A 17461-nucleotide genomic window follows, 5' to 3' on the forward strand; every position below is an offset into this window, starting at 1 on the left:
GCTGACTGAAGTAGTTCAGTTTAACCCGAACTCCAAAAACTTCATGTGCTCGCACTACAGTAACGCGAACAGAAGTTTAGTGATTAAGCGTGCAACATCTGGCTGCCTCAGTACCTGGGCTCAGCTGGGCGTTATCAACGCTTGAAACACCTCGACTTCAGCATGAATAAAGCTACAAAAATTTAGAAATTAAAACTCAGTCCGATAGTGTATGCACCAATCCTAGCTGAACTTTTGGGGCACTGTCCCTTCGCGCTGCGTTTGCCCTTATTGTGCCCTCCCCGCCAGTTACCACTGTGGATCAGATTCCTGCCGATGGTCACATCAATTTCAGACCCCTGTTTTGAGGCTCTTTGAAGGCCTGTTCACGTGTTTGGCCGCCGATCAGGGAACTGGACGTGCGCAAAACCCTGCTGACCGCAATCGAGATAGCGCAGACTTGATACGCAGGCTTAGTGCTGAGATGTCGTGCACATTTGTTTTTTGCAGAATGGTATACTTTGTTCTTCCCAAGCTTTGCGCGAGCTGAGGAGCACCATGAGAATGCTTTAGGTGCTTCCAGCCTTTGTCCTTGAGATAGCATTGCGTTGATCCTAAGCTTCAGCTTAGACGCACTCTCCTTTCCGTTCAAACTTCTATGGCTGAGCTTCTTTTTGAGGAGTTGGAGCAGCACTTAGCAGCTACTTACAGGCTGTTGCTTACGCCCCTCGGTAACAGGTGAATCTGTAGAGGCATAACTAGGCAAGCATGGCCTTCTCCTGGCATAACCAGTCGTGAACGCTAGGTTCACCAGGGCAGCGTCTGATGTACTCGTAACCTACATGCATGTGCGTCCGCGTGTGCTCTGACCGTGTGCTCTGACACAGAACTTCAGCTGAGCATCCCTCCGCACCCGGAACCATGCTGACCCATGGTAATCATGTACTGGTGCTAGTCGGCATTCGTTTGCCGGAGTCGTCGGGACATCATTTGTTCGTTGGTTCTAAAACAGTCAAATAACTGTCGCCGAGACGAGCTCGGCAGCCAAACAAACAAATCGCTACACGGACAGTATGTGCGTGTACATAGCAAAGGATTACATTTGCGTCATCGATCAACTCGCAAACGATGGAGGATTGCAACTGACCGCAAGAGGCGATACTCTCAACTCCAACGGTCATACAGTTTATCCTGCAATCCTGCAAATACTTTGCACAACCTCTGGACAAAAATACAGCATGTGAGTTGTGTGATAGACGTAAAGACCGCAGGTATAACATGCACTCCAAATGAGTTGTTACAGGAGTCCCTTGTACGATAATCGATAATTGCGGCACCTGTGGCACCCAACGACGGAAAGCAGATACCTCCACAATCTTAGATGGCCGTCCCTAACCGCTCCGTCGTCGCATTCAGTCTGCTATAACAGCTGAGCGCAAAGGACACAGTAAGCAACGGTTGGGTCAAGCGTTTTCCACCTTTAAAGTCATGGTCCCATCGCATCTCGGACACAAACATTCTTGGCCTATTTTCTGCCCACCATATCTAATGCATACGCCATGTCTTTTCATTCTGCAGGGGAAGCATTCCAGGTCCATAACCTGTGCCAAGCGCTACCGAGGCTAGCATTTAGAAAACTAGATGAGATGCTACAATCCATTGCCCCAATGACTGCACTTAGGCAAATTGATTTGCGGTCAGGGCACCCGCGCAGCTTTATTTCGTGGAAACTGGAAGTGAAATGAATATTGCCCAATTCAAAGCGCCTGAATCTCGTCCTCTCCCTGCATGCATACCAATGGAGAACGCGCACATCACATACGAAAGCACGCGCAGTGTGCGCGATGTAGTAGACACCAGGACAACGATTAACTCACCAAGTGAGCCTGGAACTTTCCTGGCTTCCCCTCGCCAGGAAGGAGGAACTCCACCTTGAATGGAAAATTTGCTGAAAGGATTTTGCCCTTGTAGTGCGTGACGTCCTTGACGAGAGTCCCTTCCATGCCGTTCAGGTCGAGCCCGTCATGATGCTTTGGCGCATGGTACACTTTAACAGCGGCTACAACCTTGACCTTTTGTCCTTCATGAAATGCCCCACTTGTTGCGCCATTTCCTGAGCACCGGATAACTAGCTTAGCACGACTAGCCGACGCGGCTGCGTGGACGCAAATCCCTTGCTGTGCGATCATTGTGGGTAAAAATTGAGAATCAGGACACAACAATCTATGCAACAACACCCTGCTATCACTTATTCGTGTCCGTACGGACTGATCGGCAATGATACAGGAACGCGCGGTCTGTGAAGCATTATTGTGGCCCAGTGTCAACGGTTAAAACAATTGACTAATTTTGCAAAACGATGCTCCCAAAGCTACGCGCGATCCATCGCTCGAGCGACGGCGACCACGCCTGGGCAGAAGCGGTCACCGGCATCAACAGATCTTCGGCGTTGCGGCGACAGGCCTGCCCCGAGGAGAGCCCCTGCACCAAGAACATAGCAAGCAGGAATTGATCAACCGAGGAACAACAGACAGAACGTCAGATTGTACGGCACTGTTGTCGGATTACCTGCGTTGGCCGCCGCGGCACGGGCACTCCCCTGTGCCAAGTAAGTTGCCAGGTCAACCTTCCGTGCCATCTCCGCGGTGAATTCGCTGCACAACAACCAGAGGGAGCCATCAGTTCACGGAGGCGGTTGGTGCACGGCAACAAGAAGCCGATATACATATACACACACACAGACACACACACAGAGACACACACACAGACAGACATACACACCTTCGCAGGACCGCCTCCGTGCGGAAAAGTTTCAGTGCGGCTGTTTGGTCCGCGACCTGGTCTCCTAGCTCACGGACCCTCGTCTCCAGTCCGGCGCGCTCCGCACGTTGCGGCATTGCCGCTACCACTATGTCCTCAACGTCCTGCGCAAACAACATTGAGAGAGATTAAAGGCGCCTGTACTTCTCCTGTGCGACAAAATCCGTGTTTTATATGTGCTTTGTAACCACCTTACTCACCCTCCGGGTGACAATGCCAGCAGTGGCGGCTTCCAGCTCCTGCAATCCAATCACCACACACATTTACACACACACACACACACATTTTCACACACACACACACACGTGCGGTGCAATCGGAGCATTTGTATTTGTGTATAAGGATTGGATTTGGCTGCTGGACTATGGAGTACAGGTCGAGTACCGCACACGCCTCCTTGCACCGCCCCATAGCGCCCCACCCACAGCCCCATAATACCAAATACCTCGGGACCGACTCAAGCTCTTTCGGGAGAAGCCTACTTCTATATGTATGTATGTGACATGACGATTTGCATGCCTTCCTAGCTATCTCTTGCTGTTGCAATTGCCACAGCAACCAGAAGCCACCACCTCCCCCACCTCCGCCTCACCACCACCTAACTGAGTGACCGACGAATGGGCCGGGCGGGGAATACATGACGTGACATGACAGGACACGGCATGACATGGCATCAGAACGCTATGCAAGCAAGTATCACCTGGATTCGGAGCTCCGCAATCTCCATGCGGCTTGTGCTCGCACGGACGCGCCCATCGACCTCACCTCGTAGTGAAGTGAATGCCCGCCGCAACTGGAGGCGGGCGGGGAGGGTTAGGGGTTAGGTTTCGGAGAAGCTCAGCCGGCCATACACTGACAAAAGATTTACAAGTTCAGCACGAATGCGGTGTGTGTGTGGGGGGGGGGGGGACGTCTGTAAAAGCCTGAGGGGGTTACCCCGTGGACGGTATTTAATAACATGTCTGCTCGGCCACAATGCCCTTCTTCGCCACCTTTTGAAAACAATCAGGCACGAGCGCATGAGGCTTGTTGTTTCATACAGGCAACAACTGAACTGAGCTGCGCAACGTTCGCACGCAAGTTTTTAAGTGTAAATTCCGGACCTCGTCGACGCGCGCCGTCATCACGTCGTCCACGTCCTGCTTAATCTGGCGAGTCGCGCTGTCGAGTGCGCTGTCCAGAGAGCTCCGAGTGACTAGATGGTCCTGGCTCCTTCGGTAGTCCTCCAGCCACGCCTTGAGGTACACATGTTTGCACGTGACGGATAAAAGCGCGAAGCAGGGAGAACAGGGAGTCCCGTTACCAACTTCGCACACGTATATTACTCGGGTACTAGAACGTTTTTGCGCCGTACTTTGTCCCTGATCTAATTTGTGGTTTCTAGGCTCTTGGGCCTCTGCTAGCTCGTATGGGTAACTACGCAACCGAGACACACACACATAGACGCACACAAACACATACACATAAACGCACACACACACAAACAAACACACAACAAAGTCATTATCAAAAAGAAAAAAGAAAGAATCTCTTTTAAGAATAGATACATAACCTGTGGAATGGATGGCGAACTCCCAGACAGAACGGTGACAGACCTAACCAAGATGCGTAATGCCATTACATGGCATTACGGTTTACATTGCGACCCAGCGCCTCCCGCATCCTCTCTTGCTATGCGTGGGACATTGCCCGCCAGGTGCCACAGCCTTACCTGCCACCTCGCAAGCTCCTTCTCCCGGAAGTCGTTAAGCTCCTGTCGCATGAGACTACTGGCCACCGTGCTGGCAACTTCCCGCAACGCTGTCTCACTGGCTTTGGAGGCGACCATCTCAGACAGGGCCTAAGGGAACGTGTATCGTGCACACATCACATGGTAACAACGGGAGGGAGTTTGCGTGTGGGAAATGTGGGCGGATGGGAAGGGGGCGCAAATTCGTCCCCCCAAATATCCTGCTTTGGACAAAATAGAATCTGAGCAAAAAAGGAGGGAGGCACGAGAGGCAAGGCATCCACTCAGCTGGCCCGAGCTGAACGCGGAAGGTAAAAAAGAGACAAGTAAGAGATGGACTTGCGCAATGCACAGACTGTGCTTTGACGATATGGACATCATGTACGGCGCTTCCCTTTAGGGGAAGAAGAATTAAAGTTTCCTTTTATTTCCGTTCGTTATGATTGGGACGTGTGTCAAAACGTGGCAGAGAGTGTAGAGACTAGCTGAGATGGGTGGGATGGGATAGGAAGGGTAGTGCGGCATCCTCCGCTCTTTGCTGCCAAGGACTGCGTCATTGATCACACACACACACACGGCACACACGGCACACACGTACACGTACACGTACACCGCACACACGTACACGTACACCGCACACACGTACACGTACACACACGTACACGTACACATACGTACACAGCACACACGTACACGTACACGTACACGTACACCGCACACACGTACATGTACACACACGTACACACACGTACACGTACATGTACACGTACACGTACACGTACATGTACACGTACACGTACACGTACATGTACATGTACACGTACACATACACGTACACGTACATGTACACGTACACATACACGTACACGTACACACACCGCACACACACACATACACAGTGGGTCGCCGCAACCCACAGGCTCATCGCCACCCACACGGACTGCCACCCCGCTCAACACGGACGGACTGCTACACCACACCGCCTTTGTCCCCTTTAATATATAACCCGCACAGCACAGCACCGCACATTCTCCCACGTTCAACTCTTTCCCCGTTGTCACACCGGCTCCTTAAACAGCGTGTACGGCGAAACACCTTGACGCACCTTGACTTCGTCGGATTGTTTACAGTAGAAGGCTTCCAGCGCATCAACCTTCGTTCCGAGCGCCGCGGCCGCAACCTCCACACTTCTGTTCAGCTCGGCTCGCAGCTGCTGGTTGCCCGTACGCCAGGCGGACACCTGAGTGGCGTGTAGTGCCGCAGTCAGTCAGTCCGGTGGTGCACGGGAGGGCGGCAGAGGGCGGCAGAGGGCAGCAGATACAGGGGCAACCCCGCATGATGATTGAGGGCCGTGCTCGAGGATGATGCAAATCGCGAGGTGATGCAAATTCAGTTCGATTCCTGTGACATTGGTCGGGAGTATATTAGGTTTATTAGGGATTGCTGCTGAGGGTGTGGAGATGAGAGGTCTAGTTGATGGACTGGAAGTTTCGCACGCCACCAAGTTCCTCATGGTGGTTTGGTGGTGATGGCTGACGGATACATATACCTATATTGAACGTTCAATATATATATAGTCCATGGGGCCCCCAATCAGGCTTTGACGGACCCCCCCGCCCCATTCGTGCGGAACTTGTACCCTCTAACTTGTAACACATAACTTGTAACTCATAACTTGTAACTCATAACTTGTAACTCCTAACTTGTAACTCCAAACTTGTAACTCATAACTTGTAACTCATAACCTGTAACTCATAACCTGTAACTCCGAACTTTACCAACGAGGGCAAGCGGACCCGGATGACGGGGGCACGGGGTAGTACTACAGATAGAAGACCAGACCAGACGACCCTCGGTGCGTGATCATGATGAGAGGAAGTTAAACCTCCGAAACCAAAGAAAGGAAGGAAGGAAGCTGGCGCGGCTATACCGGCGTAAAAATGCTCGTCGGAAAAGCTTTCCCCGTACCGGCATGCTTTTACTTGCCCACCAAGTTTAACCGGTAACTTGCCGCACAATGCTCCTCTCCCTTCCGCCCCCTTCCGGGGTCCCCAACCCGCCAAGGTCCGTGCGTGTGCCCAAGGCGGGGTTTCACGTCACGTACGACGTACGACGTACGGCATACCTGCGTGGCCAGCTGTTCCTCTATGGCGGTCGTCAACTGCGTCAGCCGATCCTGGAGCTGCACGCGAACACACGGAAGAAAGCAAACGAAAGAGCGAACAAACGCCAAACACTAAAACCCCCCAAAGAAAAAGAAAAGCTGTGAAGTTGAAAGCTAGAGATACAAACCGTGCCGAGCCATGTCGCCGAGTGCCAAGTGTTGACCAAATCACGATCACGCACAATTCAATCTATGGGCTATGCCCCCACATCGGGCTACACTAGCTACCGTCACCCAGACTTGTACTCTGCTTTACCTGGAATGCACGGCGGATTTGATGACACAGAAACAACACACGCGCATTTGATGACACAGAAACAACAACAAAAGGCTGTGATGTCGGCCCTACATGATGACAGCTACATGAGGGCTCTAAAGGTACGGCACGTCCAGTTTACCGCAACCTCCTTAATCACTGAGCTACTTATAACAAAAGCACAACGCCCTTCAACACATGGTGAAACTCCGTCTGCCGTACGCTTCTGGCCATTATTGTTAGGGTCTAACGGCACACGCCACGCTCGGCTCTAGCTCGCATACGCGCCTATAAATGTACGAGTACTGAAATGGTACGACAAACATGCCGTACCTTTTCATGTACCTCCAGCTGTTCCACCACTTGGCGAATGCCGCTCGCCATGCTGTCCAGCCGCGAGTCAAATTGTGTGCGGAGGCAGCCCAGCTCGTCATCCATGGCCTGCGCTGGCAAAGAAGACAAAGCACGAATTTTTTTCGACATTTGTACCGCATCGCGCTGATAGCCTGGATGAACTCCTTGCGCTGCAACCTCTGCGTGGGTCCAAATGCGTCTGTGTGTGTGTGTGTGTGTGTTACGTCCGCTTATGTAAAAAGCAGTAAGCGGTCCCGCCTTAACGAACCAGAAGGTTCCAAGGCGAGAAAGGCTACAAAAGAAGCCAGTGCAAGGACACAAAAGGCCGCGTGCGTTTGAAATGATCTGGACCTGGAGCTCTATAACTCTTTGTTTTGTTGGGTTGTGTGGTGTTGTCGTTATTAAAACCAACTTTTGGGGTTGCATTATCATCCCCCCCCCAGGTGTAACGACCCCCCTAACATACGAGGGGGTCATACGACCGCTCATACGACCCCCCCTCCCCCCGTTCATGTACTCCTGCTGGGCGAGGAGCGCGGGGAGCTTCCTCTCACGTTCAGGAGGCCAGGACAGATCAATGCGGGGCTGCAGGGTGGGTTGCTGCAGGGTGGGTTGCTGTCAGCAGCCCCACCATGATGTAGAGCAGCGCTTCTCCGGCAGTAAGGCTTCCCGCACTGTCCTCGCGCTGTCTCTACAGCAAAACTGCGACGCGCGGTACCTTCCCTCGTATCACATATGAAGCCTTGCCACAGCCAATATCAAGCTTTTATGCCCATACCTACCTTCCGCAGAGTGGCTAGGATGGACGAACGGTCGTTGGAGGCCTTGGTGCGCGAGTCGCTCTGCAGCAGCAAACAATGTTGCACACGCAAACTGGAAAGTTGGCGTAAAATGTGTGAGAAAGAGAGAGAGAGAGAGAGACGCTCCCTCCCTTCTTGCTTCTACCTTCTACACATGCTGAATCGTGTGTGTTTCAAATATTCCGAATCATCAACGCACATGAGGATCGACGATCCCATCCCTTTTTCTCTCGTCCCCCCTTTTCCCGCGTCCCCTTTTCCCTCCTCGGTCCCTCGTCCCAACAAAAGCCTCCTTTGTCCCCTCACCTGCGCTTGCTGTAAGTTGGTGACATGAGAGCCCATTGCCTTGAGCTCTCCCGCCGCATCCCGAATCCCGGACTGCAGGATGCGAACTGCGTCCCACAGCGGTGCCAGCGCCTGATCACAACGCTCACGAACCTGCAGGGCAATATCATATATTTGAAGTATGTAAGTATGTATGTATGTGTGTGCGTGTGCGCCATTTTCAAACCGCCTGGTAGTTCTTCAGATGAACTAGTACTGTCACGAACCTGCCCTCTGGGCTAATCCCAAATATCCAATAGATGCCCGGCTTCCTTCACCTCCTCGCAGTCAGGTCAGGTCAGGTCAGGTCAGATACGTGCATCACCAACACAACTAGCAAGGCAAGGCAAGGCAAGGAAGGGCAGGGCAGACTACCGCCGGGCAGGTGATGTCTTGTCTTGCTCGTTCTCCCTCTTTCTCCCTCTTTCTCCCTCTCCCCGTCTTTTCCCCCCCCCAAATACACACACACAATACACGCACCTCCATGGCGGCCGCCTCCACGAGGTGCTTGACGGTGGTGGTGGTGGGACGGTCTTCCAGGTTACCGCTTACGGCCTAAAACACACATACACACATACACACATACATACATACATACATACATACATACATACATACATACATACTATATGCATACTAGGGTTTGGCACTACTGGTAATGCGCGACCATTGCCCCCGGGAGATCCCGGGATCGATACCCATTAGGGTCAAAAGTCCTTCCGATGGTGGAAGGCATTGCGCCCCTAGTTGATGGACGGTGGTGACCTGGGATAAAGTTAACCTGCGAGCCGACCAGGAATGGAGTTGGGCCGCTGTCGACCCGGCAGATTCCGTTGGATGCTGGTGGTGGGTGCGGAACCTGAGCGATCCACTGAGAAGTTGACTAGGGTGACTGGATGAGGGTGCCCCGAAATACCGGGGAAGGCAGGGTTTCGCAGGGTAGCTGCCACGGGCGAAGATACACCCCCCTGTTTCACACATCATACATACATACATACATACATACATACATACATACATACATACATACATACATACATACATACATACATACATACACGAGGGCTTGCTAAGCAAGGCACCACGTTACGATTTCAAACTACCCCCGGCAGCGTCAGTGTCAAGCAAGAAGACACGGGGTTTCACCTCCACGTGGCTTCACCTCCGCCAGTGCCGTACACAATGCCATGCAATGCAATGCATGACATAACTTCTTTCTCACTCACTCCGCAGCCGCGCCTGCGGGCGCTCACGGCACCCTAGCAGCGGGAAGCGCCTCCCAAAGGGAAACGCCGTCAACCACTCCACTCAGACACGGCTAAGACAACCTGAAATCCAGCAGCTGGTCATGCTCTTGCATTCGAACTTGGAAAGACTGAACAGCCGACATGTTCTGCATCACGACTGCATATAGAAAAGTACCACCGATCGGCGGATGCAGATCCCGTGATGTCATGCCCCCCAGGATACTACTCGGCACACGCCCAGATCGAGGCGGCACTTACGATGGTCAGCCTCTGAATGGCGGACGCGTGTTCATCAGCGCGCTTGAAAGCCGTTGCTGATAGGTTTCTCAGGCCCTCCGCAGTGACGTCCTGCTGACGCGCCAACGTTGCGACCCGCCGCTCCATCTCCCGAGTCAATACATCGTCCGTCTGGTGTTGACCGATGCCGATGAGAGCAAGACGGTCACCAAGACGCACGCGCGCACGGCATGGGTTCAGGGCAGCATGTTCCCGTGGGCCGAAGATAAGGAGGAAGGTGTAGGGGATGTACACATGTGTTGGGGGATCAGTCAGCCATGCGGATAGTGTAAACTGTGTTTGTTAACACAGATAAGCAAAAGAATTTTACAATTTCATGTCATTGCGATGTATTAACTGATCGCAAGGAGACTACCCCTTGCGAAAATCTAAAGCATGGACACAGCAAACCCTAGGGCAATAATGCCGTCGCAGCGGAAGGCTGCTACAACCCATGCGATGCGGAATCCACCCTCCCAAGCAAAGCAGCAAAAAGCAGCAAATCCGAAGCGCAAAAGTCTAACAATGTCGAATTACAGAGACGTGTGAACGCGGGCGACAGCGAGGTGGCAGACATACGGGGATAAAGGCCGGCCCGTGTTTGTCTAGCGGTGTGTGTTGGCAGAGGATGACAAGAGGGTGCTCACCTTGTTGTTAAGTGAGGCCGTCAGGTCGGCAATCGTGCGCTCCAAGAAGGCCAGCTTCGACAGTAACTGCAATGGCCATGGAGATCATGTTAGCTCACCATCACACCACCACTAAGAACAACAACAAAAACAAAAACAACAGCCGCGAGCCCGGCCCTGCGCTGTGTTTCGGGCCCCCGGTCAGGGGGCCCCCGACGGTGCTCGTCCTTTCTCGGGCGCCGACGAGCCGCCCCCAGTGTAGCACCCCCTCGTCAACAACATCAGCACAACAACAGAGCAATACAAAAAGCAACAATAAGACTTCACTAAGAACAACGAGACCTCCATGCATTTCCACTCCGGTTTAAAAAGGAAGATACAGCAGGAGAAGGTCGTCAGCAGCAGCACCGGGGACGCACCGAGGTTCCTGGAGGGCCAGATTGCTCTGCCGCACCCTCCGCCGCCGATGCCACCCCGCCGTACAACGTGTCCTTCACCGCACACACTTCGTGATGGACTCCGCCGATCTTATGTGAGAGCTGGCTCAGCTTGTGGGACTGAAGCTCCAAGGCGCTGCTGGTGCCAGCCACGGCCGTGTTCAAGCCTGCAAACAAGAGCAAACAGAACAGGCAAGGACAAACAAACAAGCGATGGGTGACCCCTAGTCATGGGCGCTGTCAGCTATCGCAGGAGATGAGGTGCGAGGGGGAGGCCGTTCTGCAAAGCTGAAAATAAACCCCCGAGTTCGAGTCCGAGTCCGCGTAAACTTCGAAGGAACGAACAAGCATTCACGTTTGAGTGGATCTGGGACGAAGAAGCAAACGCTGGCCAGGTCAGTGGGGTCAGTTTCGGGGCGGCTTAACTCTAATCACATTTCTTCTTTTATAAACTTCTCGGCATGCAAAGCGTTGTTCCAGATGAAACATGAAGTCGATCGAGCATTTGTGGGTTGCAAAACACGTTTGATGAAAACCCCGAATGTGTCAGCGTGTGTCGGGATGTGAACGCATCTTCGCTGGGCGTTAGGAGCGGGGCGTTATGAGCGGGCGTTAGGAGCGGGCGTTAGGAGCGGGCGTTAGGAGCGCGCGTTAGGAGCGGGCGTTAGGAGCGGGCGTTAGGAGCGGGCGTTAGGAGCGCGCGTTAGGAGACCGAGGCGCCCTGTTATGGGGTGACTCGGCTTCTCAGGAGGGGTGTGTGGCTCAGGAGCGGTGTGTGTGGCTCAGGAAGTGCGCGCTTGGAACGAAGCTGGAACGAAACCCGGGCTGGAACGTGCGGGTTGTGAGTACCTTTCACGGCCTTCTGCAGCTGCTCCGTATCGGCCATGACCTGCCTGACGTGGCCCCGAGTTTCCTCCAGAAGCCTTGTGTTTTGGGATGCAGCAATCGCTTCCTGTAGGAAAGGCAAACAAAAACATCAGTTTTTAGCGGTGGAAACCCTTTTCTGGATCCATTGCAAATTTAACTGTACCGACGTACATACATGCATACATACATACATACAGCAGCAGCGGCAGCAGCAGCAGCATATCCACCCCCGTCACCACCACCACCACCACCAACAACAACAACAACAACGTTGTGAAAATGAGCAACACAGCAGGCTGGACGTGTGTATGTGCGTATGTGTATGTATGTGTGTGTGTGTTCGTGAGTGCAGCAGCAGGTGACCAACCGCAAACTGATTACCAATAAGGATAGCCGTATGTCGGCCTAATGAGGCGAAGCGCAGGAGGCAAAGGAGCAGGGGGCCGGGAAAGCTCCGAAAGGGGTGGGTGACGAAGGTGAGGGTTTCCTCCCTCGATGACCGGACCGAAGCCGAATGTGAACCAGGTTACAAGTTACAAGCTCCACGCACAAGTGCGGGGGTGTCCGTAAAAGCCATTGGGGGGGGGGCCATGAACCGAAGTTGGAGCGTAGAAGTTACGTGTGCACCAGCACCTCGCCCGCCAGGAGACCCCCGGAGTTCCATGTCGCTCAGAGCTCACAACACATACCCACCCGTCTACCTTCATGTCACACAACTCCACACACACCCACACACACGCACCCATACATACCTTCACACACGTACACACACAACTCCACACACAACTCCGCACACACACACACACACACGCACACACAACTCCGCGCACACACACACATACACACACGCACCTGCATCGCCGTGATTGTCTCCTTGAATTGCCCTGACATCTGCCGCATGGCATCCAGTTCCGCCTTCACTTTATCATGCAGCATCTGAAGCATATGGCGGGTTCAGCAACCCAGTAAACGCGGCGCCTAAACAACAACCCAGTTCACCAAAGTACAGCAGTTTTGGTGTAGGCACGGTGGCAGCACCCTCAGCGCCCGCAGGTTCCTATGTTCGCGGAAGCTTCACCCCTTGGGGTTGTACATATCTAAATTGGCCAAATCTCCGGCTGTACGGCTGTAAGGGGGGGTATCAGGCCAGCTTGACAATGCCTTGACACTTGCCGGCTGGTGGCCTTGCCTCCCCGGCGAATGAGCCGCACATCACACAAACTTCATTGAGCCCTAGGGTTAGCCGCTTGCTCTCTGGGCACACACGTCTCCGGGCGCCCGCGCGACTGGCTCCCCGTCCCTATCCACTCCCTCAAGTTGAGGGCCTCAACTCCCCCCCACACACAAGGGTCGTACATTCGGAATCTCGTCATGGACGCATAACCAGCTCATAAACCCCGACGTAGGGCAACATCCTAACCACCTTCTTCCACACAGCTTGTCTGTCTGCTGTACGGCAGTACGGCATGCAGTAATATAACCCCCTGTCCCCCTACGCCTCGGCGGCATGCATTTGGCCTGCTCTGTTAAGCTATATATTTGTTACGTACACCATGCTATATCCGCGCACACGTACCTTGTCCTTGACGCGCATGTCCTCCGCGTTGCGTGTGGTGCCCGCTACCTCCGTCCGCAACTGCCCCACCAGCGTCGCCACCTCATCAGCTAGGCCTTGCGCGACGCCCTCGAACAGGGTGCTGACTCGCAGGGAGTAGTGCTCCAGGGACGCCAAGTCGATTTTGTCTCTGGAGAGCCGGTCTAGGTCGCCGCCCAGGCGCTGAACCTGGTCGTCGTTATGAAAGCCGGGCGAGTTGGCAAACGGACCCCGATATGACCCAGATGTGACCCAGATAGACAGACAGACAGACAGACGGTTAAGGCTGTTTCGGTTGTTGGCTTGTAGTTGTTGTTGGTGGTGGTGCGTTGGTGATGCGTTGGTGGTGGTGTGTGCTCGGGTAGTGGTGGGTTGGTAGTGGTGGTGTTTTGCCCGCACACAGCAGCGCGATTTCCGTGAGGGGGTGATTCCCGTGTGGTCACTTCATCGCCCATCATGTTATTGTCCCTCCAAACACTTTTCGCACACGTTGTAGACAACCAACCACCACAGTTACCCGATCGAACCCTCTAGGGCTCCTGAGGCGGCACAAGAGGACAAGCTCCGGAAATTTAGAGGCTCCGGAACCATGCGCGGCCGAACCATGCACTCTTTGAGCATGCAAGCATGCACCCTGCTGGTGCAGGGATTACGCCGCTGGCTAAAGGGAAAAGATATCGCACACACCCTTTCACACCGCCCACACAGCGCCACAGCCTTCGCCTTCGCCTCATATACAGTACGCCTAGGCGTCAATCCTTATACCGGGAGATAGAGCCGCGCGGACTCTCGCTATATATCGATATCAATCAACCCCTTCGGGAAAAGCAAATCAACTGATAAGGTAAAACAAGCATAACTCACCTGTGCATCAAGGTGGTCGTACACGCCGTGCAGGCGCTTGTCCAGCTCTGCGCTGATGGTGATTCCCGTCTGCGCGGAAAGGGCAGACACCTTGCCTTCCAGGGTTGACTCCACGCCTGGTCAAAAGTATTGTCAAGGCCGGACAGGACGCATGTAAGATAAGATGAAAAAACATGTAAGAGGAAAAATGGCCATTCAGCAACATGTATCAAAAAGGCAGTGAGCTATTGCGCGCGAGAGAGAGACAGGCATCCGTCGCAGAACTGCTACGCCGTCCTAAGCCCGCCCATAACACACACGACAATGTGTTCATGGCCCCCTCTGTAACAGCCTCCCACTCTGTAACAACAGCATTTAATAACCACGATGAGAGGCCCTTGTCCCCAAGACCCGTGGGCCTGTTAAGACCAGCAAAGCGCCACGGACCCCCCCTTGGGTCCTATGGATTATTACTGCTGTGGTACCACTTCCTGGTACGGTGAGTGACGGTGAGTGACGGTCACATTCCAACAGGGCCATGTCTACATGTGCAATAATGGCCCACGTAATGAAGGCTGGAAAGGAAAGAGTCACCATTCGTAATAATAAAACAATGACTTCCACGGTGTCCTTGACTTAAGGACGCCTGGCGCAGGGTGATAAAGAGGACTGGCGCTCACGATGTGGACAAGGACCAGGACAAGGACACGGACTTACTTTGGATGCGTGCCACCAGGCGCTTCTCTGCCTCCTTGACGCGCGAGGTGCTTTCTGCGTCCGCTTCCTGGCGCGTGGATGCTGCAGCGAGTGCCAGCGCCTGCCGAACGCAATCCATCCGGTCGCAGAGGAACAGTAACAGAAACAGGAACGGGACGGGAAGAGGAACGGGACGAGGAACGGGACGAGGGACAGGTCAGGAAGGGGGAGGAAGGAGGCCCTTGCATCGATCAGATGGCCCACTGCATCGTGTAGAATGCAGCCCAGCCGCCGCAACGCCGCCGCGCGAAAAAATGCTCGTCAGGTGTACGGCTCACTGCAGGATCGTTTTGCAGTACAGCTGCTGCTGTACAGTCAAGCAGCCCTCCTAGGCCTCAAGCGAAAAGACGCCACTCGCCCAGGGTAACTATGTCCCTTTGACCCCCTCTGTCCTTTTGAACCACCAGCCGCCACCACCGGGGACCACCAGCCGCCGCCGCCACCGCAATATCGCTCACCCTAAGGGAACTGTACTCCTACTCCCCCGTACATCAATCAACCCAATCGCAATCGCTAAGAGGAGCCCCCAAACGGTCTGGGGCTCCCTACCTAGGTGCTGGCCTCTTCCCTATCGGACACACACACAGACAGACAGACACACAGAAACTCAAGTGCGCTGCCATGGCGTGTGTGCGTGAATACACCATATGCGTGTCAAAAAGCAGCTACGGCTAGCAGCACTCGCAGCAGCGAGAGCTCACATCCCGACAGCTGTAGCTGTAGATACACGCCCTGCTCTTCTTCCACACTCACTCACCCACCCACTCACTTCATCATCCAACTCACCTCACCCTCACCCTCCCACTCACCTCACCCTCCCACTCTCGCCCTCACCTCACTCTTGCCCTCACCCTCCCCCACTCCCTCAGACTCACCCTCACCTCACCCCCACCCTCACTCTCGCCCTCACCTCGGCCTTTGTGCTCATTTCCGCCAGAGCGTCCGTGCGCCGCTCGAGCCGCAGGATACGATCCAGGACTGATCCCGTGGGCACACTCACCACGGCTTTGCTGGGCGATACACAGCTGCCGAACCCCCCGGTATGCCGCCGCGAGCCACCGTACTGGTCAAACCTGCTCCAGGGAGGGGCGTACGGGTGTACGGGCTTCGCATTGACAGCTGGTGGGGAAGGTCGGATGGGGGCTCTGAACTAAGTGCCAAAACTGTGGCTGGGTGAGTTCACGTACACAATATTCGGAGGGAATCCGCGCTCACGAGGCGGCCGAGCAGAGCTGGCCACACACGTAAACGTCGTACCACATATCTCCCAGCGCTACGAGGTGGCTACGGATCCCGCGGTGTCGCCAGCAGCAGCAACAGCAGCACCATCATCAGCATCAGCCGCGAGCTTTAGTAGTATCTTTGCGGAGACCGACAGCATGTCGGCATGTCCGACCAGCCGACATGGCACGGCACGGTTCAGCCGCTGTGGTCGGGGCAGCCACCACGGCACTGTCCCACTGGCACGGCACGGCACTGTCCGACCGACGGCACGGCACTGTCCGATTGCCGCGGTTCAGGAGGTCCACCGGTGCCCACCGATCGCGGTCCCGGGGGATAGAGGTGCAACCCCCCCTATCTTGGCACCCGAGGGCACGGAGGGGCACCCGACCCGCACGGCACTGTCCGACCCGACTGACCGACGCCGTTCTAGAGGCAGTACCCACCGGTACCCACCGATCATAGTCACGGGTCACCGTTCGCAACCCCTATCTGCACCCGAGGGCACGGAGACACCCAACATCACATCGCGTCGCGAGCTACTGCCGTGCTGCGCTGCTTACCCTGATGCGGTGTCCTGCGTGTACGGCAGTCCCAGCCGCGCCTCCATGCTGGTCATCTGGTCCTTTAAGAGCTCCAACCGCGATGCCACGTCGTCATGGGCGTGTGCGGCTGCGCTCTATGTGGAGAGAGGAATGGAGTGAAAGTTCTTTTACCTTCTAATGCGTGTGTGTATGTGTATGTGTGCGTGTGCGTGTGCGTGTTTGTGTATGTGTTTGTGTATGTGTGCATGTTTGTGTATGTGTATGTGTGCGTGTTTGTGTTTGTGTATGTGTGCGTGTTTGTGTATGTGTATGTGTATGTGTGCGTGTTTGTGTATGTGTATGTGTTTGTGTTTGTGTATGTGTATGTGTGCGTGTTTGTGTATGTGTATGTGTATGTGTGCGTGTTTGTGTATGTATATGTGTATGTGTTTGTGTATGTGTGCATGTTTGTGTATGTGTATGTGTGCATGTTTGTGTATGTGTATGTGTGCGTGTTTGTGTATGTGTATGTGTGCGTGTTTGTGTATGTGTGCGTGTTTGTGTATGTGTGCGTGTTTGTGTATGTGTATGTGTGCGTGTTTGTGTATGTGTGTATGTGTTACACCTTGAGTTACGTTGCGCTT

The 17461-nt window shown here is 54.1% G+C and overlaps 1 protein-coding gene across 1 annotated transcript in view; it reads right to left on the bottom strand.

The window, feature by feature from the left end:
- Window positions 1-1062: 1062 nt before the first annotated feature.
- Window positions 1063-17461, bottom strand: part of VOLCADRAFT_108021 (uncharacterized protein) — a 19905-nt gene continuing 3506 nt past the window's right edge. Inside the window, exons 7-32 of the mRNA XM_002958175.1 lie at window positions 16857-16972; window positions 15983-16145; window positions 15034-15133; window positions 14338-14453; window positions 13456-13662; window positions 12732-12815; window positions 11862-11964; window positions 10995-11179; window positions 10597-10662; window positions 9932-10081; window positions 8907-8981; window positions 8409-8540; window positions 8085-8144; window positions 7769-7887; window positions 7282-7501; window positions 6654-6710; window positions 5634-5768; window positions 4511-4639; window positions 3903-4034; window positions 3500-3592; window positions 3381-3401; window positions 3000-3038; window positions 2761-2903; window positions 2548-2633; window positions 1857-2134; window positions 1063-1763 (exon numbers count right to left, since the gene is read on the bottom strand). Coding sequence (XP_002958221.1) covers window positions 1737-1763; window positions 1857-2134; window positions 2548-2633; window positions 2761-2903; window positions 3000-3038; window positions 3381-3401; window positions 3500-3592; window positions 3903-4034; window positions 4511-4639; window positions 5634-5768; window positions 6654-6710; window positions 7282-7501; window positions 7769-7887; window positions 8085-8144; window positions 8409-8540; window positions 8907-8981; window positions 9932-10081; window positions 10597-10662; window positions 10995-11179; window positions 11862-11964; window positions 12732-12815; window positions 13456-13662; window positions 14338-14453; window positions 15034-15133; window positions 15983-16145; window positions 16857-16972 — 3036 coding nt within the window. The 3' untranslated portion in view covers window positions 1063-1736. The remainder of the gene's footprint in view (window positions 1764-1856; window positions 2135-2547; window positions 2634-2760; window positions 2904-2999; window positions 3039-3380; window positions 3402-3499; window positions 3593-3902; window positions 4035-4510; window positions 4640-5633; window positions 5769-6653; window positions 6711-7281; window positions 7502-7768; window positions 7888-8084; window positions 8145-8408; window positions 8541-8906; window positions 8982-9931; window positions 10082-10596; window positions 10663-10994; window positions 11180-11861; window positions 11965-12731; window positions 12816-13455; window positions 13663-14337; window positions 14454-15033; window positions 15134-15982; window positions 16146-16856; window positions 16973-17461) is intronic.

Source organism: Volvox carteri (assembly GCF_000143455.1).
Source record: "Volvox carteri f. nagariensis unplaced genomic scaffold VOLCAscaffold_87, whole genome shotgun sequence".
Taxonomy (NCBI): Eukaryota; Viridiplantae; Chlorophyta; class Chlorophyceae; order Chlamydomonadales; family Volvocaceae; genus Volvox; species Volvox carteri.